Source organism: Aethina tumida, chromosome 6 (genome assembly GCF_024364675.1).
Source record: "Aethina tumida isolate Nest 87 chromosome 6, icAetTumi1.1, whole genome shotgun sequence".
NCBI lineage: Eukaryota > Metazoa > Arthropoda > Insecta > Coleoptera > Nitidulidae > Aethina > Aethina tumida.
Window position 1 is genome coordinate 17,462,793 of NC_065440.1, and position 22,445 is coordinate 17,485,237.

The window sequence follows — 22,445 nt, forward strand, 5'->3', positions numbered from 1 at the left end:
AACATTTAAATATGCTATTTCTTTGGCCAATATTTATCAGAATCTAATTATACCATTTGACTGATTAAGAAATATTTTTAAAATTTGTTTTAGCATTCTAACCTATAATTAATTAAATTAGATGGCAACACTGCTTTATTTATAAAACTTTGTTAGAAGCGTCTTAATTTGGCTAAAACGTTGAATATAATCAATAATTAATTCATAAATATGTATATAAAACTATAACACATAATATTCACCAATTTAAATAAAGTATATAAATAACTAATTAAATAAAAGTAGCATAAAACGCGATTTAAGTGAGACGTGGCAATCGCGGCGTGTTTAGATTTCATTTGTTATCGGTTAGTATACCAACAAATCCGGATCACATTTCGTTTAAACAAATGCCACTTGAACAAAACTGAAACCACTGAGTTACGACCCACTGGATAAGGCGGCCACAAAATGGACAAGTTGGAGACCGTTAATTTCCTCCACTTACCGGATTGTGTGTTGGTCGTTCTCTTTGGTTATTTAGACGCAACATCCCTGTACCAGCTAAGCAGGTAAGTTTATTTTAGTTCGTATTCTAATTGGGTTATTACAAATTAAATCCACAGGTCCCACCCTAGGTTCAAGGAGGTGCTCGATGATTTCAGACTGTGGAGGCACATTGATGCGAGGACGGAGCCCAACACGTCCGATAAAGTCAATTATGTTATCGACAAGATACACGACAAAACGCACACGGTCAAGTTGAAAGCCAAATCAAAATCTGTGGGGGTGATACCCACTTACTTCTTCGAGAAGACCATGGACTTTGACAACCTAAAGGTTTTGGCTTTGGAGAACCAGTACATCGATGGATCTGAGGTACACAATTGTTTACTGTTAAATATAAACTAATGACTTATTGTAGTTCAGTATGAACCTGTTTCCCAAAAAACTGGAGGAGCTCAGCTTAAAAAGAAGTTATGTGAAAGATTCTCAAAGCTTTTTCCGGGGATCAAGTGAAAGACTGCAACATTTAAGGGTATGATATCAATATTAATATTATTTAATTGTATTGTTCTGTTGAATTTTAGGTATTAATATTAGATTACTGCCGCTGGTTAAACTCCAGTTTCGTAATGTCAACAGGAAAATACAAAAACTTAGAGATACTGTCGACAGTAAGATGTAAAAATCTAGAAGGTGACGCCATAAGTTACATGGGAATAGCCAAAAATGGCTACAAGAATTTGAAAACTTTTGATTTTAGATTCACAGGTGGGTTTCTTATCTGAATGTTTATAAAATACGTCACTTAATTGCTTGTTGTACATTCCCAATTGTTGAATCATCCTTCCTTTATTTCCAGTCCTGGGTCCAATTGTGTTGAAGTGTTTTGCCACTCACAAGTCAATTATCTCCTACTACTTCCAACACGAGCGTACATTTTTGCCTGACTACTGTGAATCCCCGGCGACTGCTCAGAAAGGCGGCAAAGGAACATATCATTGTGTTGGGGACATTTCTGACAGAGACTTGTTGGAGTATTTCAGGTGCGTAGGCACCGATGTGGTGACCGTTTTGCCACAAAGTGTCCTGTATGTTGATCCCTACGGCGAATGCAATTGTAACTTTAAGGATAAGGTGGGAAGTACAAAAGGTACTTAATAAATTAGGTATATAATGCGTGAGTTATTTGATACAGTAGGAATTTTGATCTGCAGACACGACAAACTTTGAGCTGAACACAGAAGACGAATTGTACTGCGGTTGCTGCTTCGAGCCGAGAATGCGGGTGGATGACGACTCCGGTAATCACCTAACTTAAATCCAAATATTTCATTAATTAATTAAGCAAAACATACTTGCAGACGAGGAGGGCCTGTTGAAGGACGACTGGTTGTGCTCCAAACGTAAAGAACTGAAGAAGATGATCCAGGGAAAGAGTGTATGCAGGGTAACCATTAAAATCCCCACCTAATTAATGATTAAACAATTTATTCACTACTAGATTGCGTTGGAGTTATTCGACCCGAGTAACGGCAACCGCTTGGAGAGGCCGGTCACGCGTAGAATCGAGGACCCGCTGGAGGAGCCGCCGCCACGTCCTTGCAAGCGACGCAGGTTCGAGTACGACCCGTCGGTCGAGGACGATGCGGAGGCTGCGGGACCCAGTCGCCTTTCCAGAGAACGCACCCTGTCCCTCAGCAATGTCGTCCTTATTCGTGGGTTAATTGAGGGCAACATACCGGACCCGTACGTTATTTCGTAGTGCCACCACAACCCTTCATAACATTGTTGGTGTTTTTTCAGTAATGTTCGAGTTCAGCCGTTCATGCAGGTGGAAGTGAAGAAGACGGCGGTCAGGAGGTTGTCACTGAGAGGCTTTAAAGACGTGTCTGACGGTGTCCTGCAAGCGGTCCAACGTTTGAACCTGGATCTGTTGGATGTGACCTACACTGGTTGTACCGCTGAAGGCATTAACTCGTTCCTCGCCTACAACCCCAACTGTCGAGTGGTTCACCCGGACTTTTGTACTTGTAAACCGATAATGCCTCTCTAAGTTTTGCGTTTAAAGACGCTGTGATATAATATAGGTTTATGTTAATTTTGTACTGAAACTGATGGAAAGCATCAAATTTTTCAATTAAGACTTTTGTTATGTGGGATGGTAATTGATTTCTGTGATAATTACCACAGAAAAATTAAGAAGTTATATTAATTTATGTACCATTGCCATATACTAATTTTATTTAATTTATTATCCAGTATATTAATTATTGAACTGAAAATCCCACATAATATACAAATATAGAAAGTTTGAGTATTTTTTATAATAAAAATAATCAGCCAAATAAAACCTTTAATGTGATAAAAAAAGGTTTAAAAGCATTTTTCATCATTTGTAGGTATTAAAGACAGTATATATAGGTTCCTAAAAAATACTCATTCATTTAATATATATGAATACTTATTATAAATATGTATTATAATTTGTGTGTAGTTTTTTTCAATAAAGTTATTGAAATTACTTCAGTGTAGTTACTTTAAATAAAATATAAAATATTTTAATTGCATGTATTTTGTATAAATGTTATTAAATATATAAATATAAAAATATCTTTATCACTAGACACATTCTGAAACTAAAAGTTTATATGAGCTGTTTTCTTTTAATTCTTTCAAACAAAGGAACATATTCAATATTAAAGCTGTCATCAGTATCATCACTACTTTTTACATCAACTCCTTTATTTTCACTACTTGTGTTTTCTGTTTCTTCTTCATCCACTTCTAATTCGTCACTTTTTTCATTCGTAATTAAATTGAAGGTCTTTTCAAAAACATCTTCCTCCTCCAGATTTTGAACAAAGAAACTGGAGGTTGTAATTTCCTGTTTGTGAGGTTCAGTTTCCTGTTTTGGTGGAGTTATGTCATGTAGCTTTAAATTTTTCAAATAATCCGGTTTTTTGCTGATTATATTATCTATTATATCAGACACATCGTTATCATCTTCATCGCCAAACCTGGACATATCCGGATCAAACGACAACTCCGGATTAAAGGCCTCGACTTTACTTTTTAACGGAGTGGACTCATTGTTGGACAACTTCAATGCGTTATTGACGACAGCTTTCTTGAAAAAGGCATCGATACTCTTCTGTTTGGGTTTCTCAATCGCCATTTCGCTGAAACTACCCTCCAACGCTTGCATCTCCAGATTTTCCTTCTCCGCCTCCTTTTTCATACGTCTCGGCTTTCTGGGCTTCTTGGGTTTGGTTTCGGTGATCGAAGTGTTCTGCAACATCTCTCCGAGGTCGTCCACCGTTGTCTTCTTTTTCCTTTTGGCGACCTTCTTCGGTTTGGCTTTGGATTGAACGAAGACCTCCACCAGGTCGGGATAAGTTTGTTCGACCAGTCCTTGGGGCTCGATGGTCGACCACAGTTTTTCCAAGTCTTGCGTTACCAGTTTATCTTCCGGGATGACTGACCGGAAGTACTCGTTGGGATCTGACCAGATGATTTCGTAGCTGGGGACTCCTTTTGGGGTTCTTGCCTTTTTAATCCTGTCTGGGGTCAGGATATTTTTGGGGTTGTTTCGGATTATTTGCGGATTGGAGACTTGCCATCTGGTTAGAATGGGGAGGATTTTTTCAAAGGCGTACACTTCGTCCCAAGTTAAAAATTTAACGGCGAATTGCTGGAAGTATTTATTGGTTAATTTGTTGTGAGAAGTACTGTACAGGTAACTTACAACAAACTTTAATAAATCAGGTTGCTTCCATTTTAAATTTAAGGACGACACGTTGTCCTTCCTCTCCATAAACTCTTTTATGAGTGTCTCGTCCGGAAACTCCGGATCTAGCAGCGACTTGGAACGTATGCTGAGCTCAGTTTTTATTATAGCCCTTTTTTCCTTGTGGTCTGAGCTGCATCCCTCGGTTGTGCCACAGGAATTACAGCCTACAAAAAACAAGTATTGTTAGTTTAATGATGTTTAACTTGATGATTTCGTATGGAAGTTACCATATTTGGTGTGGCCTTGGACTTTGCCATAGTGACCGCAACTTGTGCAAACATTCTTGTCGTTCAGTTGTCGTTCGTACTCCCTGTAAGTCGCTTCATTGTTGCGCCAACTCCTCAACCGGTCCAGCACTTCGTGGTCGGATATGTTCTCAAAGAACTTGACAATGGAGTCTTTGCCCACACCGTGCACTCCGTCGCTGTAATCGCTGCCCAGTATCAGAGCCATGGCGACCAATTTGTTCCTACCGAAATCTACAAACAAACGAAAACATTTCCTAAACAAAACAACACGTCAAAGTCACAAATTTGTCACGTCTTCAATTCAGTGGCCAGCCAGAGTAGCCGAAAATGAGTCGCGGACGTACTGACAGCACCACAAAGATCTTCGTGGGCAGCCTGGCTCCGAACGTGACCACCGAAGAGCTGCGTGGCCTGTTTTCGTCCTACGGCGCCATCGTCGAGTGCGACATATCGAAAAAATGCGGCTTCCTGCACATGGAGAACGAGCAGCTAGCCGAGCAGGCGATCGAGGACTTGAACGGTACGGAATTCATGGGTCGCGTTATAACCGTGGAGCGGGGCAGGGACAAGCCCAAGCGTCCGATGCGAGGCGGCAAGGACAGGGGCGGGCCGTACGCGAGGGGCGAATCGGAGGGCAGGAAGTCGTTTGGTGAGTTCGAGAGGCTGTCGCAGAGAGGCACGTTCGGCCGCGGCTACGGCGACAGAAGGAGCGGCGGCAGGGGTTACATGGACAGGCGGGGCGCTGGTGACAGTCAGTACGAAGGACTCTGCGCAGGCACACAGGGTGGGTTCTGGGACAGCGACTACGGCGACGACCAGGCCTCTGGAAGGGGCTATGCGGACCTGTTCAACCGTTCTATAGCGGTTAAGCCGCGTAGCGCCAGTTTCGGAGGGCGCGGATCTGCCGGAGGCTATGGAGACGGTTACGGCGACTCGTACGGCAACTATGGCGGCTACGGGGGCGATAATCGGAGCGGCTACCAAAGCACCAGAGGAAAATACGGAGGCGGACGCGGCTGGCAGGTGGATAATTACAATGACAGTGGCAACGGCAATGGGACTGAACGTGGCTACGATTCCCCCTATTCCATGATGCAGAGGGGCGGCGGACGCTCTTATGACTCGGCGTACCCGCCGTTGCCGCAGCTCAGAGGCGGAAGAGGAATTAATAGAGGAGGCAATTCGCCGGTCATGCGCAGAGGCACACCCCAAGGGCGGAGGTTTCAGTAATGACAACGTTTGATGTTATCTATAGCATACTATTATTATTTAATATTCATTTACTTTTTTGCTTAATGGAAAGTGTTAACAATAAAAATAAATAAAATTAATACTAATGTTGTCATTTATTAACATTTTAATAGATTTTTAAATATATGAACTTAATACTTACTATAAAGTTATAGTTACCTAATGATTTATTCACTTTGTCAATGTCATACACATCAACAGCTCCTCCAGATGCAGCATGAGCCCCTTGTTGAGAAATTGAAAAATTCCTGTACACCACTTTGGCCCCATAAGCAAAACAATCAGAGTCCTGACTTATACATCCATCCACCAACTAAAATGACCTAATTAGTCAATCTATTTCCTAAATATTATACAATTAGTACCCCATCCTCATTTAAATATGCACACAATGATTCAGCTTCCCCTTTTCCCTGTATACAAGCAATACCCAGATATTCAAGCATTTGTGCACACTGTTTCAACACATGATTAAACCTGCTTCTGTCTTTTCCACTTTTGGTTTTATCAGTTTTAGGTTTTGCTCCTGTAAATTATAATAAATTGATTATACAAAAACTATGTTTGTGACTGAATACCTTTAAACTGTATGGCGTTCCTTGCAGCTATAGTTTCGTATTTAAGCTCTGGTGCTTTTCCCTCTAGGACAAAAACAGGCTGTATTTCCATCAACAGCATGTAGCAAGTTCGAAAGTATAAATTCCTAAAGATTGAACCATTAAAAATAGGAAACAATGTTACCAAGTTCTCACCTTAGATACATTCGTGGTTGTACTTGATATTCAGCAATGTTTTGGGCTTCACATATCCAACAGGATAAATCTACTGCTACAGTTTTGCCTTGCAGTTCAAACAGTGGTTTCCTCTCACAGTAAGGTGCCAATATTGGCCATAGGTGTTTAATACCCATTTTAAAATTAGTGCTATACAGCGGCTATTGGTTATGGTAACATTTATAAAATACGTTTGTTTATTTTTTGAATTTCTAACCTAATTTTCACAACAATAACAAATGTTTAGAACGCCATCTGTGAATGTGGATATTAAAAACAAACTAAATTGTTAATTAAAAGTATAAAAATAGATTTTGCATCTTATGGATTTTGAAAAAGGACGTCATGAAATAAATAGAGACATCAAAAGTAAGAAACTATTTCTCATATTTTATTGTAAATATTAAAATTAGTCATACAATAACTACATTATATAAATATATTTTTAACATGCTAACAATATATTACAAACTGTGCTGAACTGCTAATATAATTTAGGACTATTTATTTTCAAACTTTTTGCAAGAATGAATTATAATATGAAAAACATATGGGCACTTTATATGTGAATTAATAAGTATCACAAGTAGGAAATTTAATAAATTCATTTATGTACAACGAAATGTTAAATATTAAGGAGGTACAAACGCAGTAAGTTAAAGAATTGATAAATTTACAACTTAAAATGGGTTTTTTAAAACTTATTCTACTTATTTGAACATTAAACAATGTTGTTTAGCTACTTGTATGTCTATGAGATATTCTTATTTATAAAAATTGCATACAAATTAAAAAATGCTTAATTCCTTCAACTGAATTTGTACCTATCCATATTATAAAATTACATATTGTCCATTATGGACAAAATAAAGTGACGTAGAGTATTCAAAAATGATTTTGGAAATAGTTCATCCCAGGCATGGGCATGTTTAATGGACCAGTTGGATAGGGAACAGAATTAGATGAAGGATATGGTGGTATTACATTATTCGATGGTATTCCAGGGAAGTAAGCTGTGTTTATATTCAAAGGTGGTGCGTTGACGTAATTTGAAACACCACCTGAGAGAAGTTTCATCAGTTTTTCCGCCTTCACTAGCCTCAAATGCATCAGTTTCCTCTTCACCAGGAACTGGTCCAAGTAATCGTCCAGTTCTACCTCACTGTCTAGGAATTTTTTCGCCACCCCATCAGATTCCTCCTCCATTTCACTGGCTGCAGTTTGTAAGAGAGCTAACGCTGTTTCTAGGGACATGTCACCAGTTTTTTGTCCTAAAATCATTGTTAGTTGTTAGTTTCAGGAAGTGATATAGGTTTGGGGTTAAGTTACTTAGTTCTTCAGTCTTTTCTTTGACCAGTTTTGTCAGTTCTTCGCCCTCGACTGATGTGTTGTGTAGTTTTTCTCTTCTTTCAGCCAGCTCTGGTTCCTTAGACAAATTTTGCTCAGCTAGTTCGTTGTTGCTGGCAATTGTTCTCTCTTTTTCGTTTTCGATGTCTTGAATGTACGACTGAAAGGGGTGATTTGTTAAATGGGCACAAAAGATGACTAATTTATCTAACCTGTTCAAGACCTTTTATTAATTCCTCCAGCTTGTCGTCACTGCTCATAATCGCGTCCAGTTCATCGTTCGATAAGTTCCTGCTCCTTAAGTCGGCCACCAGTTTCTTGCAATCCTGTTCTATCGACATTTTTACTCCCTTTATCTTTCAATAATTCAACAAAAACAACTTTGACAGGAGTAACCCTCAAACTTCAGTCCAAATGGCATAGTGCGCATAATCCATAATCGATCAAAAACCATAATTATTTAATTTAAAATTAATCACAAATTTATCCGGAGGTTGTTCTTAACGGTATTATACTGCACAATTTTATGCATTAAATCTTATTTTTAGTGCTTTAATTGGTGGCCATAATTTTTTTAACACGCGTGTCAAAGATTATCGATTGACGCGACACCTATTGTTTAATGTCGATCTGCTGTTTTCGCCGAGCAGTTAGTGATGTGCAAAATTTTATAACAAATCACGAGTTTCTAACTGAGTAAGTACGATTTTATTCGATTACCACGTTACTGTCGCTCCGTTTCGTTGTCCGATTGAAATTCCGTTGCTTGATAGTCGCTTCCGGACGAATTTCCACCTATTGGGTTTAGGTTATGTTGGGTCCCTGTATTTTTTAATTAATTTGCCAAATTCCCAGTAATTTTCTTAGTCTGGTTTGGGCTTTTTTTAGTGTTGTGGCGTTGGTCGTTTCAGCCCCCGTTTTAATTTCGAATCAACCCAAGTACACGTCACTTAATACTTAATACATAAACACGTATTTGTAATGTGTATAAGTTTCATGTATTAATTGAATTAATTGTGTAATCACTTTCGGTATTTCCTGCGGTGCATTTCACTTTTAAATAAGTCGTGCAACATTAATAAATATGTGCAACGTGTTTTCGGACGTTGGTCCGATAACAATTCGTACGGATTTTGAAATGTTTGCCCATTCTTAACAATTATCACTGCTGATGTAATCTGAGATTATTTTATGGGGCACAGATTTGTTAAAACACTAATTAGGAGTCCTCAAAACCACAAATAAAAATTCAAACTTGATTAAACTTCAAAGGAATTATGACAATCATAAAATCCAATTGGATCTAATTATAATTTTTTATAAAAATGTTTGGCAATTGTACTTTAACATTTGGTTAATTAAAAACGATAAATTAGTGAAGCCTGAACAATTTACTAACAAAAGGTTTCGTTGGAAACCTTCGAAATTTGCTTGAATAAATAAGTGCTTCGTCATTTAGATTTAGTAGAAATTTATTTGAATAACAATTTTCTGGAAGTGTTTTTATTAATTTCTGTTATCTACAACAAGTTATAATTTTAAACTTGAAATTCATATCGAAGATTAAAATAATTTTAGGTGCTTTTAGTACAAAATAATTATTATATAATACAAAATTTGATAACATAATCTGTAACTGTTCTTTAATGAATAATTTCGATATAAATTTATAATTTAAAATAATAGTGCTGACGTTTGAACTATTTATTTTTTAAGGTTTTATTTTCATTAATATGTCATTAAGAAAGGTAAATTGGTAGAAGAATTATTTGCAGTTTGTTTTATATTAATAACCAATTTCTATATTTTGTTTCTATAAAGTTATCATGTAAAAATAGAATATTTATGTATGTAATTGCGTTGTAATAGAAAATTCATTAACTTAATTGACAAATGCAAAGGACAGATGACTTCATTACAATAAAAAAATTCATTAGTCTTAATTAAATTTTACAGCATTAATTTATTTAAATTTTTTAACATACAATTTCTTTTTTTATTATTTAACATTCTTGAACAGCTCTTTTCTATATTTAGTGTGATAAAAATATAATAAAATTCAATATTCTTAATTAAATTCTTCAAAATTTCATTCAGAACATTGAATATATAAATCTTAAATCAATAAATATTTATTTATTCAGTAAATCAAGCAAATTTAAACAATTGTCAAATTAAAAATTAATTACATGTTATCAATAACTGATAAATCTTGACCTACAACAAATAATATTTTAATAGATTTATCATCATCACTCATTTTCTCATGTTTTTCTTATTTCTAGCTGCGTTTTTTCTGATTTGCCACGAACGTAGTGCTTTGAACGCATCAAAACAAAACGTAATGAACGAGAACATTCACGTAGAACAACCCCGTAAATAGAGTCACCTTAGGTTCCCACTAACACAAACAAACGACACCGTTCCTCAAACCCCAAAAACAAAACTAACCGCATGCCTATTTCTCTATTTGTGCCGCCCGCCACCGACGTTTAGGAGATCGAGCCCGGCACGATGGCGAGCGGGAAAAGATCTCGCGGACGCCGCCCCGCCACCCATAGGACGGCGGCGGCGGCGGCGGTGGTGCCGTCGCAGGCGTCGGGCGGTCCGCCGTCCCGCACCAAGTCGGCGGACGAACTGGCGGCGATGACCAAGGAGCAGCTGAAGGCGGAGTGCCGCCGCCGCGGCCAGAAGAGCACCGGCACGAAGGTCGAGCTGGTATGGGGGTAGTTGCTTTCCGGTTGTTTCAGTAATTTACCGATTAGTGTGTTGTTTATTTTGTTGTTGATTTTTTTATTTTGGGTTGTAGCCTCTATTAAGTTTTATAGGTTGCTTTGTGTTCTGGCTTAGGTTGCTTCTTTGGCTTGTGTTTTAGATGCTGGTTGTTGTTTTTTTGTTGGTTTTTTACTGTGTTAAATGTTAAATGTTAGGTTGTTTTTTGATGGTTGGTTAATTAATGGAAGTGTTTTGATATCTAAGTTTGTTAGGTTCTAAAACTGGAGCCACTACTTAACTATGCCAATTTCTTTTTCTAATTTTGGAATTGAGCCACTAAGTTTATTATTTGATGGTTAGTTATCCAAATTTGTATACTTATGAAAATGTTTCTGTTATTTCATAAGAAATTATATTTGCATTTTCTAAGGAATTTGAGATATTGTAGAAATTTTAAATTAAACAATTAAAATTAATTAATAAAAATGAAGACATTGAAAATATTATGCGTTTGTGTTTACATAAAACAAAGGTTTTAATTACAATAATTTTCTCTCTTAAATCATGTGCGTGAATTACATTAATTACAGTAATTCCTGTTATTATTTTTGAATTAATGCAAGTATGCCATGAATGTTTCATTTTTATACTTGTTATTTGTGAATATAAAAAAATTTTAAATATTAATAATAATAAATTGCATCATTTAAGTTTTCCGAAAAAATATTTTGGGACTAAATAATTTATATTAAAATAGATTAGGAACAAAATTTAATTTTCAAGGTCAACATAAATATAGGTTAAATTAGAATTTTACGTTTTTATTTCAATCGTTTCTTCATTCATTTTTTATTATATAAGAAGAATTTGTGAGAAAATTTTAATCCATGAATGGAATATTAAATTCTTCATTGTTTTGAATTGAATATTTTTCTAGAAATAATTTAATTCAATTAGAAAATTTTTATGTAGAATCAATATTCTCTAGAAGTTCTTTAGAAATTAATTAATTCCACCTTAAAAAACAAAAAATTGGTATAAATACTCATAATTTTCTAGAAATACTTTATTTCAAGTTTAAATCTTAATAAACCATTATAAATTCTAATAATTTACGACAGGAAATCAGTATTTTTCTATAAATACTTTATAATTTAATTAATTCAAGTTTCTATAAATACTTTAGAACTTACTTAAATTCTTATAAACACTAATAATTTTTAACAGAAAATAAGAATGTTTCTAGAAATACTTTAAATAAATCAGTTTTAAATTTTAACATTTTGTTCTAAAGTCAATATTTTCTAGAAATGCTTTATTTCTTGTTTAAAAACTAATAAATTGTCTAATAAATTTTGTTAGGAAATCAATATTTTTCTAGAATTCAAAAAAAATTAAATATTTTTCGTTAAAAAAGAAGTATTTTAGAAATGCATTTGTACTTAATTAGTTACAATTATTCATTCGTATTTTGAAGGATAAAAAATTGTCCGGTATGGCAAGGAATGTCCCACATACGTTCCACATTTTCTCTAACGTCAATTAATTAATTAATGCAATTTTATTCAATCGAAACAATCGTTGCATTAACAATAAGCACACCACGCTCAAAGCAAAAACATCAAACGTCACATCAAAAACAATCGCACTCTCTGTAATCCGGAAATTTAGAACAATTAACAGTTCATGTGAAAGTGCCAGAGTTGAACGCAAACGCCGACCAGTTCACCTCATCAACGGGGCCGTAATAACATTAAACATTTCTTCCCACCGCCGCCAGATTCGATTTTCGAAAAAATGTCGGTTTCTCGAAGACGCGTGTAACACGTTCCGTTTCCCTCAAGTAAAAGTCGAAGTTTCTCCGGTTGATTGCCGTTTTTTTTTGTCGTTTCGTTCGTCGGTTTTGTGCGATAGCACGTTTGGTGTTTGGTCGCAGTAGTTTATCGTGTGTCGCCATGAACATAATCAATGTGTTTTACGATAATTTCAACGGTGTGGTTAAAAATGTAAGTGATCATATTAAATAATTGGTTCTCGGTTAAGGCACCAAATAAAAATTTAACACAAATAACCGTTTTTTGTGTCAAATATTTGAGTAAAAATTAAAAATATCATTGATCCACTGCTTAAAATAAATTAGAGTTTGTTCTATTATTAAATTACATACATATTTACAACTAGAAAATGTTTTGTTGTTGGAGAAAGTGATTCAAACATTTTTATGTACATATTTAAAATTGGACAATGAGAAATGTAAGTGTAAGATAGTGAAAACGATTGTGCTGGGGGAAAATGGAAAAAACATCCAGGTAAATAGCCTCGTGATCTTGCCTTTCAAATGTGATACTTTTGTGATCAAGGTTTCGCTAGAATTGATTGTGACAAAGGCTGGTTGTTATTTATAATTTTTATTGTTTAATTTGCGTAAACAACGTTATGAAATATTGTGTTAACACCTGATTGAAACGACATAAAAATTCGCTAATCTTGTTGGATGTTATGAAATGTAAAAATTAATCCTAATTAATTAAATATTTAAATGTTTTTTAATACGAATGCTGACAGGTAATTTCACTTGTTTCTAATTTTAAATGGGCAACATTGCTTTGATTGGTCATGTTAGATTTCTGTTGTTTTTGTAACTTAAAATTAATTTATAATTTTTTAATAATGTTCGTTAGAAATTGAATGTCGTTGTAGACAAACTTTAGAACTAATTCAAGTTTAAAAAGTAATAAATTGTTATAAATTTAATTTTTTTAGAAAGTTAATATATTTTCTAGAAATTCAATATTTTCTATAAATACTTTAGAACTAACTTTATTCACGTTTAAGAGATAATAAATTGTTTTAAATTCAATCAATTTTCTTTACAAAGTTAACATTTTCTAGAAATACTTTAATTCAAGTTTAAACCTTAATAAAATATTATAAATTCTAATAATTTTCCATAGAAAATCAGTAATTTTCTATAAATACTTTAGAATTTACTTAATTCATGTTTAAGTATTAATAAATTGTTATAGATTATCATAAATTCAGTTAAAAATTCAACATTTATCTAGAAATAATTTAGAACTAACTTTATTAAAGTTTAAGAGATAATAAATTGTTATAAATTTCAACGATTTTCTTTAGGAAGTTATTATTTTCTAGAAATACTTTAATTTAAGTTCAAACCTTAATAAACTATTATAAATTCTAATATTTTTCATTAGGAAAACAGTATTTTTCTATAAATACTTTAGAATGTAATTAATTCAAGTTTAAATATTAATAAATTGTTAAAAATTATCATAAATTCAGTTAGAAATTCAATATTTTTCAAGAAATAGTTCAGAACGAACTTGATTCGAATTTAAAATTGATATAAATTGAAGAATTTTCGTTAGAAAGTGAATATTTTCTAGAAATACTTTAAGTTCAAACCATTAATAATCTATAATAAATTCTAATAATTTTCGTTAGGAAATCAGTATTTTTCTAAAAAATAATTCAGAATTTAATTAATTCAAATTTAATTTTTCTAAAAATACTTTAAAACTAACTTTATTCAAGTTTAAGACATATTAAATTGTTATAAATTCCAATAATGTTCCTTATAAATTCAGTATATTCTAAAAATACTTTAATTCAAGTTTAAACCTTAATAAACTATTATAAATTCTAATGATTTTCATCAGGAAATCAATATCTTTGTATAAATACTTTAGAATTTAATTAATTCAAGTTTAAATATTATTAAATGGTTGTGTCAGAAATTCAATATTTTAAAAGGAAATAATGTAAAATAATTAATTACTTAAATATGGCGTTTAAAACAAACTCTGGTTTATTTTACTATCCATAAATTTAGTTTAAAATGCTGCCATAAATCAAGTTAGTTTAAGTAAGTTTTAAAAATGTACATTTGTTTTAATAAATCCCGAACTTCTAAAGGTGTCTAAAAATAGAACGGTTCCGTTTCTGTTAATAATGAATGCACAAATTAAAAATAAACAATCAATCAACTAATTGCAGTTAATTGCGATATTGCATTGGTGACGAACCGTCATATCAAGTCCGACTGCTGCGAACCGTTTTAACATTTAACAAATCCAAATCGTTCTTGAAACTTTGACCCCGCATCAGTTCGTACTCAATTCTCAGACGCACACACGTGATTAATAAAAATAATAATGCGCTGGTGATGAAAATTCGGGGGGAAATGCAGCAGCATGTGATCATCGTCATAGAGGAGGAGGATCATGTACGTAATCAGATCGATTCGATTGTACACGTGTTTTGTTGTCGATGTCTTTGGCACGGTGCCAGGACATGGTTCGATGGCGTGTTGAGGGAATTGGGAATTTTGTTCGGGGATTTTTGTTCAAAAATTCACCCACTGTGGCTTTTAGAATAAATTATTTATTTCAAGTTTCTATTGCTTCATATAAACGATAAAGTTTTATGTGGTTGTAAAATTAAATTGTCTTTTATTTCTTTTCATTTCACTTTTTTTGATTTCTCTTCTACATTTCCCGTTGATTTTAAGTTAATTAAATGAATTTTAAATATTTTTTTCTATCTAGTTATTTTGAAACATTTTTTTAAGTTAATGAAATCAGTTTTAGACAATAAATATGGTGGAATTTAGTATTTAATTAACAGTATTGCTGTTTCAAGTACCACAAACATGCCAACAAATAATAAACCTCACGAAACGTGTACACGTACAAAAACAATTTGCACGATCACACAATTACTATTTTACGCTGAATACGCCAGTTTAATCGCCACCTCACGAACCGTGCCGCACATAAAACCATTCACCGTTCACCTTAACGTTGCAGCTTCAAAGACTGGGCCACAAGATGACGGGAGGCGGCCGCAGGAAGGACGCCAATGTCGCGACGTCGAACGGCAATGAGGCGATCGGCAACGACAACACATCGGCCGCCACCGACCGACTGTCCTCCAGAGAGAAGGAGGCGAGACAGCGGGAACGGGAAGAACGGGCGGGCATCGTGCTGTGGCGGCGGCCGCTCCTCACCCTCGAGCTGTCGTTCAAGGAGACGCTGGTGTTGAGCCAGACCTTCGGCAGAAAGTAACCGCTTCCATTTAGTTCGTAACCTTGTTATTAAAGCTGTCGTCTGTTTTTGTAGGATTTTAGACAACAAACTGCTGGTGGCGGTTAGCCTGATCTCAGTATTATCTACCTACGTGTTGCTGAACACGAAGGGCCCGCACCACGACCTGGTACAGAACGTCTACGGTCAGGTGTTGTGGTGTTTGTACTGGACGGGGCTGGGGATCCTGTCGTCGGTCGGTCTGGGGACCGGACTGCACACCTTCCTGCTGTACCTGGGGCCGCACATTGCCCGCGTCACGCTCGCCGCCTACGAGTGCGGCGGCACCAACTTTCCCGAGCCACCGTATCCAGACGAGTACGTCCCCAGTTATTAATTAATCATTAATTATTATACTGGTATTTTTTGTAGAATTATCTGTCCGTCCACTTCTGACGGGGTCGCCGTCAGCATCTGGAGCATAATGTCCAAGGTTCGACTGGAGGCCATGTGCTGGGGCGCCGGTACCGCCCTAGGTGAACTACCTCCATACTTCATGGCCAAAGCTGCAAGACTCTCGGGGTACTACTGCCTAAACCACCTTTTTCCGTTTGGACTAATAATAATTTTGGTGAAATTTCCAGCATCGACCCGGACGACGAGGACGAAGAACTGCAGGAGTTCGAGGAGCTGCAGAAGAAGCAACAAAACAAAGACGAGCTGACGCTGATCGAAAGGGGGAAGGTGTTCGTTGAGGAGCTGGTGCAGAAGGTCGGATTCCTGGGCATCCTCGCCTGCGCCAGCGTAAGTACCATCCAACTAAAGTAACAATTATTAGGACCGTCCATTTAACGATTCGATTCCCCAGATACCCAACCCGCTGTTCGACCTGGCGGGAATAACGTGCGGCCATTTCCTAGTGCCTTTCTGGACGTTCTTCGGCGCCACGCTCATCGGCAAGGCGGTGATCAAAATGCACATACAAAAACTGTTTGTAATAGTGGCGTTCAACGAGAGTTTGCTGAACAAGGCGCTGGAGCTGGTCAATCTGGTGCCGGTGCTCGGTGCCAGGCTGCAAGTGCCATTCAGATCGTTTTTAGATAATCAAAAGAACAAACTGCATAAAAACGAGGGTGCCAAGGTGGCCGAGGGCGGCAACTTGCTGGCCACCGTGTTCGAGTGTTTCGTGTTTGCCATGATATTGTATTTTGTGGTGTCGATTGTGAATTCGCTCGCACAGAGCTATCACAAGCGGCTGCACAAAAAGAAAAGCAGCAAAGTGAGCAAGGATTAATTATGTCTTGTCGATCGGGGGTCGGACGGTATTATGTGGTATGTTAAGTGTATGGTTTAACATTGTAAATTTATTTAGTGTGCATTTTCTGTAATTGTGAGTGGATAGTTTGTTTATATGTATACATATTTTTTGTTGTAAATCTTGTAAACCTTAGGTCCGCCCTCGGTTTTAACTCTAGGGAATTTTATTTTTGTTTTTTATTGTATAATTTTGTTTTTTTTTTTGTACATATTAGTTTTAAATGTTGTTGAAAACATCATTCCTATTAAATTAGATATCGTAAATTTTGAAGTTTTATTTAAAAAAACATTTTACATACATATTTTTTAAATTTTATTCGAGTCTAAAAACTCTTTCCAAATTACTTGAATTAATATTTGTAGGTAAATCTTGTCTGATTTTTTACAAAATTAATATTAAACTAGAAAAGGAATATAAATTCAATTAGTAGAAGTGCATAAAACGTCCTGCACCACGTCGCCAGGTATGCGTTACACCCCAGGTAATAATCGCCTTTCAATATAAAGGCAACAACTGTTACTTTAATCAATTAGAACAGCAATCTAAAACATCAACCAAAATGACCTCAAAGACCACACCTTTCATGCAAAGACTCCAGAAGCGCATTATGAAGGAAAAACAGAAAGAAGACGAGTTGGCACAGAAACTGCAGGAAGCCTATAAAGTAATTGGTTCCTTATTGAAGATGAACCAGTCAAATCAGACCGTGCAGGAATATATAGCTTCCATGCGACTTAAAACTGTATCTGAACACAATGAAGAGGAGAAGACTTCCAAGAGGCAGAACAGGAAACCTTACGTGAGGGCCAGACGTAGGCAAATTAAAAATCAAAACATCAAAAGTGACGTCCAAGAGAATGATGAAGATAAACCTAAATTGAATTTGGAATTACCAGTCAAGGACCTGCCAGAGTCTAAAGATCTAAAGGTCTAATTTTTGTGTACTTTATTATAATAAATAATTGAAAATCTTACTTAATTTTTTAATTGACTTAATTCAAATAAGGGTTAGTAGAAAAAACGACGGACACTATTAAATATTTATTGAAAAATAGTTATAATATATACATATATCACATTACTTTCTGTTCAAAAAAATAAACAGACAACAATATTAATTAATTACATAAATGTATAATAATTTTCAACGTGCGACACGACAAAATGAATCCAAGCGTATTTCTTTAAAAAATGGCTTATACAATAACAATACTTGTGTCGACGAGAGATTTTGTGTTGGGTAACTCAAACGACGTTAATACACGTTCACATAATAATAATTTAGTCGGTCTTAAAGCCTCTGGCTTTACGCCTTATTCTTGCGTAAGGTCCTACGTCGGGGTCCATCACGAAGTCATACAGTACCGCCGTCCATGAATGGTGTTGGGGTAAGTCGTCGTAGAATTCGGGTGCTATCTTTTTCACCTACAATTAATTAAGATTTAGTGTGTACAGTTTCTTCGTTGTTATAATTTTGTACCTCTGGAAGTCTTGAACCAGGTACGGCAGGGAAATCGTGGTGCTCGTTGTGATATCCTACGTTAAAAGTAATCCAGTTTAAGGGGCCGTAATAACTGTACGTTTCGTAGCCCTTCTTGAACATGTAGTGCTCAGAAATGAAGTGCCCAGCCACTGGATGCAGCCCCATGGCCATCACCGAGCCTATTATTAAATAACCAAGTATACGCCCACCTAAAACACTCTTTTAGTTAGTCAACGTTTATTAAACTTGAGCAGCAGTTTACCGAAGAAGTAGACGACGAAGGCGTCGAAAATCAACTGGATGAACAGATTCACAAACTCCATAGGCGTAGGTGGTTTAGGATAAGTCACCAGAGGCCTGAACGAGTAGAAGAACGGTTGGAGGATCACCCAGATGAATTTGCCGAAGGTGGTGCAAAACAACTTGGCCTCAAAGTAAGTGGGAATGTCGGTGTCTTTAAGCTCGTCACCTTGGTACTGAAATTCCAAGTTAAAAATTAAATATTTCAATCATTACTCGACAGTACCCTGTGGTGCTCCAGGTGGTACTTCTTGAAGCTGATGGAGATGGGTATTCCGATTGGGAGGTTGGCGAAAAATCCGAATAGTCTGTTGTGCAAGGGCCTTGCATGGCCAAATGCTAAGTTGTGTGAAATTTCGTGAATTGCTGTAATATTTAATAATTTAATATTTGTACGTGTAATAACGAAGGTACACAAACTTATCTCTTATCAATTAAAATATTTTTTGGGTAAATTTATATAACATAAATAGTAAATAATGTTGGCCCTTTATATCGTTTCCTTATTACTATTTTTAGTCGAATAACTGGTACAATAATAGAAGCATTTTAAATGATATAATAGCAAAATTGCACTTGGCAAATATTAATAATTAAATTAAATTGTCCATTCTACATATTTACGGGCTAAAAAATAACTAGACATGCATAAAATATTTTTATATAACAGATACAACTAAATAGACGAACTTGAGGCTCAAATTTAATTAATTCACAGTAAATATTTGTTAATTAGAGATTTGCTAACAAAAACTACGTAACAACACAAACTATAATAAGGAAAAAACACATTAATTATATACTTGTATGTTTAAAATTTTAAAACACTTGATAATGACTGAGTAATCATATATATTATTTTCAACTCAAGAATGTATTTATACATACTGTTTTAATTAACAAATACTGACCTAACATAAGTGAATGATTAATTACGCCCCCCAAACAATAAGCAACCAGTAGAAGGACTGGCCAGGGTCGATCTTTGAGGACGTACATCAGGAAAAATTGGGTGAGCACCATCCCAGTCACCACCCATTTGAAATTGGGGTCGTAGCCGAAGAGTTTCTTGATCTGTGGATACTTTTCTGAAATGAAACAAGAATTTTAAGTGGATTTAATTAATAAAATCGTTCGTCTGTGTTAAGTTATATGTAAATTACAACGATTTCCGTTCATACTAGATTAATCTAATTGTAATTGGTTTGTTTATATTACAGTATAAACTCAGTTTAACCATGTTGATCAGTGATTCACATCATCAAATATTTATTATCAGTTATCTGATGGATGCCACAGTTATTTGGGGGGAATATTTATTTATATTTAGAACAAATTAATCATAAAAATTATAAACTCAGTTAAAATTTTACATTTATTGTTTTAACATTAATATTTAATTGTATTAAAGGGTAAAAATTCTAATTATTCTTATACTAAATTACAAAAATTAAGAAATATTACAGTTACTACAATAAAATAACAAAGTAAGTTACAATAAAAAGAATTTATTATAGTTACAATCTTCAATTAAAATAGATAACCATGCAAATTTTTAGTTAAATTATAATCACATATTTGTTTAAGAAAATATTATCGTTTCACCTGTGCAAATAAAAAGGGGGACAAACACTGATTCATATAACATGTAGCAGAGCTCACTCAAGTATTTACCCCACGTGGACACTGTCACGTATTTTGCAAAAATTATCTAAACATATTATTCTTAGAATTACAGATTTTATAAATTACTGCCTGTCAAAAATATATAATTACTATATTTAGAGTAACTGCATTTATTAATCAGTTAATTGGTCACGTGAATTCTGTTAATCTTGTTTAATTTAGACTGGTCATCTTAAACATACTGAGAAAGCTATTTTTTTTCTTTGAATTGGGTTAAAAATAGTTACTGACTTAAGTTTTTGTAGTTTTTATATTTTTAGTACATAAAAGTACACTTAAATAAATAAAGTTAAATATTTAAACGCAATATAAAAGTAACCAAATAAATAAATATTTGTTAATTTACGTAAATCTTTAAATGTACCTTAAATACAAAACAAATTACACATTTCTAGATAAAAAACCTTAAAATTATGGTATATTTCCTAAAATATACTTATTTTAACATTAAAATTTGTCTTTTTTATATTTAAAGAATATAAACTACATTAAAAAACTTAAAAATTTAAGGTTACATTTAAACAAATCTAAAATTTAGGTAAATCTTTGTATCTTAAGCACACAAAAATATTTTTAACTTAAAACTTAAAAAAACAGAATTTCATTAAAAAATCTTGATTAAATATACCTAAATAGTAATCTAGGTATATAAAACATTTAATATAATAATCATAAATCTTTAGAAATGGTTCAGTTGATTGATTTAAGTGCTTTAACTTGAGATAAAACAATTTTAGTTTACTTCTTACTGATAATGATTTTTTAACGAAACGTTCTATCATTATAAAACTGACAGTTGTTAGTTAAAACTATATTAAATAATATAATTCAGTAGTTTTTCACTAGTTTGTGGACTGCAACTAAATTTCATTTTATATTTATTAAAATTTGTAGCTAATAATTTAAAATTAGAATTGTATAAGAATAATATCCTGACACTACCAAGTTATTCGAAATTTAGTACACAATAAATACTATTTTTAATCTGTGAAAGTAGAGTGAAATTATTAGTCCAAACAATTAAACAATTTAAATACAGATGTTATATTTTAAAATTGATTAATAAATAGAAGATTGAAATTTTATTCATAAATTTTTAAGTTATTGAATAAAAAGTACCTTCAACATAATTTCTACCAAAACGTTTTGATTCAGATCCAAGTGGATTATTTTTAAAACACACACACTCCTATTTCCATCGAAATACCTAATCAATAAACACATTCAGACAAACCCACAGTGCACTCATATTACTAATTTATAATTTGCAGCCCTCCCAAATTAATTGGTGACCGAAAATATTTAAAATTCAAGTCGCACACATATTCACGCATTTCCTGCACCTAACGGTCGGGCCAAACAAGTAACCTGGCCCCAAAAGAAGTCGATTTGCCTCGACCTGTTCACCAGAAAACTAACCTAAAATGATCTTCCTCCTGCTCGCGTGGGGCTCCTCGGTGTACGACCACTCGAAATCGTCCCTGCTCACGTGTTGCCCCATTCTTTCTCTCTTACGCGTAACGCACAACACCCGATTTAGTTTCACTGACGCATCTCCGGCCGGCACGTAACCAAACTCGACCCGCCAACCGCGACGAGCTTGACTCAATTGAACGAAGTCGGGGAATGGTGACGTAATATGAGCTGGCGGTGGGTGTTCGGACTAATGGGAATTCGGCGCTCTGGAAATATAGTCTGTGGGTTTATATATACAGCTATAAGTTAGACATATAGATTAGAATCTAATTAGTTTTTATAGAGAAATAAATCTATTTTAAATTTCTTTTTATTTTATGTTCATGATATTGAAAATAAAATAAAATGAAATTAGATTAGATTAGAAAATTTTATATTATTTCGCATTTCATATTTTTTATTACATGTATTTTTATATTTCACACTACTTCATGTTTAATATTGAATCACAATTGATATTATTTTATATTTCACATTTCTTATTAATTCAGTCATATTAAATTTCTATGATTTCAAATTATTTT

At 34.4% G+C, this 22,445-nt stretch overlaps 6 protein-coding genes across 9 annotated transcripts; 3 read left to right on the plus strand and 3 right to left on the minus strand.

Moving 5' to 3' along the window:
- The first annotated feature begins 346 nt into the window (after positions 1–346).
- LOC109602623 (uncharacterized) lies at positions 347–2,986 on the plus strand. The gene is made up of 9 exons (XM_049968606.1): positions 347–551; positions 606–858; positions 905–1,018; positions 1,071–1,254; positions 1,346–1,636; positions 1,701–1,787; positions 1,848–1,933; positions 1,988–2,232; positions 2,290–2,986. The coding sequence occupies exons 1-9, from the start codon at positions 451–453 to the stop codon at positions 2,537–2,539; spliced, it is 1,611 nt and encodes a 536-aa protein (XP_049824563.1). The 5' UTR covers positions 347–450; the 3' UTR covers positions 2,540–2,986.
- Positions 2,987–3,040: 54 nt separating this feature from the next.
- On the minus strand, positions 3,041–6,746 carry LOC109602625 (flap endonuclease GEN). The gene is made up of 7 exons (XM_020019047.2): positions 6,528–6,746; positions 6,354–6,478; positions 6,141–6,301; positions 5,935–6,088; positions 4,504–4,755; positions 4,232–4,440; positions 3,041–4,177 (listed from the first exon to the last, which is right to left on the minus strand). Exons 1-7 carry the CDS (start codon positions 6,683–6,685, stop codon positions 3,131–3,133), a joined length of 2,106 nt encoding a protein of 701 aa, XP_019874606.2. The 5' UTR covers positions 6,686–6,746; the 3' UTR covers positions 3,041–3,130.
- Positions 4,776–5,855, plus strand: LOC109602627 (uncharacterized). The gene has a single exon (XM_020019049.2). It carries the CDS (start codon positions 4,852–4,854, stop codon positions 5,752–5,754), a length of 903 nt encoding a protein of 300 aa, XP_019874608.2. The 5' UTR covers positions 4,776–4,851; the 3' UTR covers positions 5,755–5,855.
- Positions 6,747–6,918: 172 nt separating the features above from the next.
- Positions 6,919–8,367, minus strand: LOC109605778 (vacuolar protein sorting-associated protein 37B). The gene is made up of 3 exons (XM_020022367.2): positions 8,108–8,367; positions 7,878–8,055; positions 6,919–7,819 (listed from the first exon to the last, which is right to left on the minus strand). Exons 1-3 carry the CDS (start codon positions 8,234–8,236, stop codon positions 7,434–7,436), a joined length of 693 nt encoding a protein of 230 aa, XP_019877926.1. The 5' UTR covers positions 8,237–8,367; the 3' UTR covers positions 6,919–7,433.
- Positions 8,368–8,456: 89 nt separating this feature from the next.
- Positions 8,457–17,239, plus strand: LOC109605774 (vacuole membrane protein 1). Of its 4 annotated transcripts, none has more exons than XM_049968792.1 (7): positions 8,520–8,591; positions 10,181–10,613; positions 15,443–15,696; positions 15,755–16,036; positions 16,091–16,240; positions 16,303–16,462; positions 16,527–17,239. In XM_049968792.1, the coding sequence occupies exons 2-7, from the start codon at positions 10,410–10,412 to the stop codon at positions 16,950–16,952; spliced, it is 1,476 nt and encodes a 491-aa protein (XP_049824749.1). In that variant the 5' UTR covers positions 8,520–8,591; positions 10,181–10,409; the 3' UTR covers positions 16,953–17,239. The 4 variants fall into 4 exon arrangements, with proteins under 4 accessions (XP_019877923.2, XP_049824749.1, XP_049824750.1 ...); XM_049968793.1 differs by having other exon boundaries at positions 8,531–8,591; positions 10,392–10,613; XM_020022364.2 differs by lacking the exon at positions 10,181–10,613 and having other exon boundaries at positions 8,457–8,591.
- A 765-nt stretch (positions 17,240–18,004) lies between these two features.
- On the minus strand, positions 18,005–22,060 carry LOC109605776 (sphingolipid delta(4)-desaturase DES1). The gene is made up of 6 exons (XM_020022365.2): positions 21,865–22,060; positions 19,671–19,847; positions 18,986–19,125; positions 18,722–18,935; positions 18,457–18,668; positions 18,005–18,401 (listed from the first exon to the last, which is right to left on the minus strand). The coding sequence occupies exons 1-6, from the start codon at positions 21,944–21,946 to the stop codon at positions 18,258–18,260; spliced, it is 969 nt and encodes a 322-aa protein (XP_019877924.1). The 5' UTR covers positions 21,947–22,060; the 3' UTR covers positions 18,005–18,257.
- Between the last annotated feature and the right edge of the window lie 385 nt (positions 22,061–22,445).

Excerpts from the sequence above, each read along its gene's own strand:
- LOC109602623 (XM_049968606.1), top strand. The coding sequence starts at position 451 with ATGGACAAGTTGGAGACCGTTAATTTCCTCCACTTACCGGATTGTGTG. Across the intron at positions 552-605 it reads TCCCTGTACCAGCTAAGCAG|GTCCCACCCTAGGTTCAAGG; the intron begins GTAAGTTTATTT and ends TTAAATCCACAG. Across the intron at positions 2,233-2,289 it reads GAGGGCAACATACCGGACCC|TAATGTTCGAGTTCAGCCGT; the intron begins GTACGTTATTTC and ends GTGTTTTTTCAG.
- LOC109602627 (XM_020019049.2), top strand. The coding sequence starts at position 4,852 with ATGAGTCGCGGACGTACTGACAGCACCACAAAGATCTTCGTGGGCAGC.
- LOC109602625 (XM_020019047.2), bottom strand. The coding sequence starts at position 6,685 with ATGGGTATTAAACACCTATGGCCAATATTGGCACCTTACTGTGAGAGG. Across the intron at positions 6,479-6,527 it reads CAACCACGAATGTATCTAAG|GAATTTATACTTTCGAACTT; the intron begins GTGAGAACTTGG and ends TTCAATCTTTAG. Across the intron at positions 4,178-4,231 it reads CTGATTTATTAAAGTTTGTT|CAATTCGCCGTTAAATTTTT; the intron begins GTAAGTTACCTG and ends AAATACTTCCAG.
- LOC109605778 (XM_020022367.2), bottom strand. The coding sequence starts at position 8,236 with ATGTCGATAGAACAGGATTGCAAGAAACTGGTGGCCGACTTAAGGAGC. Across the intron at positions 8,056-8,107 it reads TAATAAAAGGTCTTGAACAG|TCGTACATTCAAGACATCGA; the intron begins GTTAGATAAATT and ends CACCCCTTTCAG. Across the intron at positions 7,820-7,877 it reads AGAAAAGACTGAAGAACTAA|GACAAAAAACTGGTGACATG; the intron begins GTAACTTAACCC and ends CAATGATTTTAG.
- LOC109605774 (XM_049968792.1), top strand. The coding sequence starts at position 10,410 with ATGGCGAGCGGGAAAAGATCTCGCGGACGCCGCCCCGCCACCCATAGG. Across the intron at positions 16,037-16,090 it reads GAGCCACCGTATCCAGACGA|AATTATCTGTCCGTCCACTT; the intron begins GTACGTCCCCAG and ends TATTTTTTGTAG. Across the intron at positions 16,241-16,302 it reads AAAGCTGCAAGACTCTCGGG|CATCGACCCGGACGACGAGG; the intron begins GTACTACTGCCT and ends TGAAATTTCCAG.
- LOC109605776 (XM_020022365.2), bottom strand. The coding sequence starts at position 21,946 with ATGGGGCAACACGTGAGCAGGGACGATTTCGAGTGGTCGTACACCGAG. Across the intron at positions 19,848-21,864 it reads CAGGAGGAAGATCATTTTAG|AAAAGTATCCACAGATCAAG; the intron begins GTTAGTTTTCTG and ends GTTTCATTTCAG. Across the intron at positions 18,402-18,456 it reads CTGGTTCAAGACTTCCAGAG|GTGAAAAAGATAGCACCCGA; the intron begins GTACAAAATTAT and ends AATTAATTGTAG.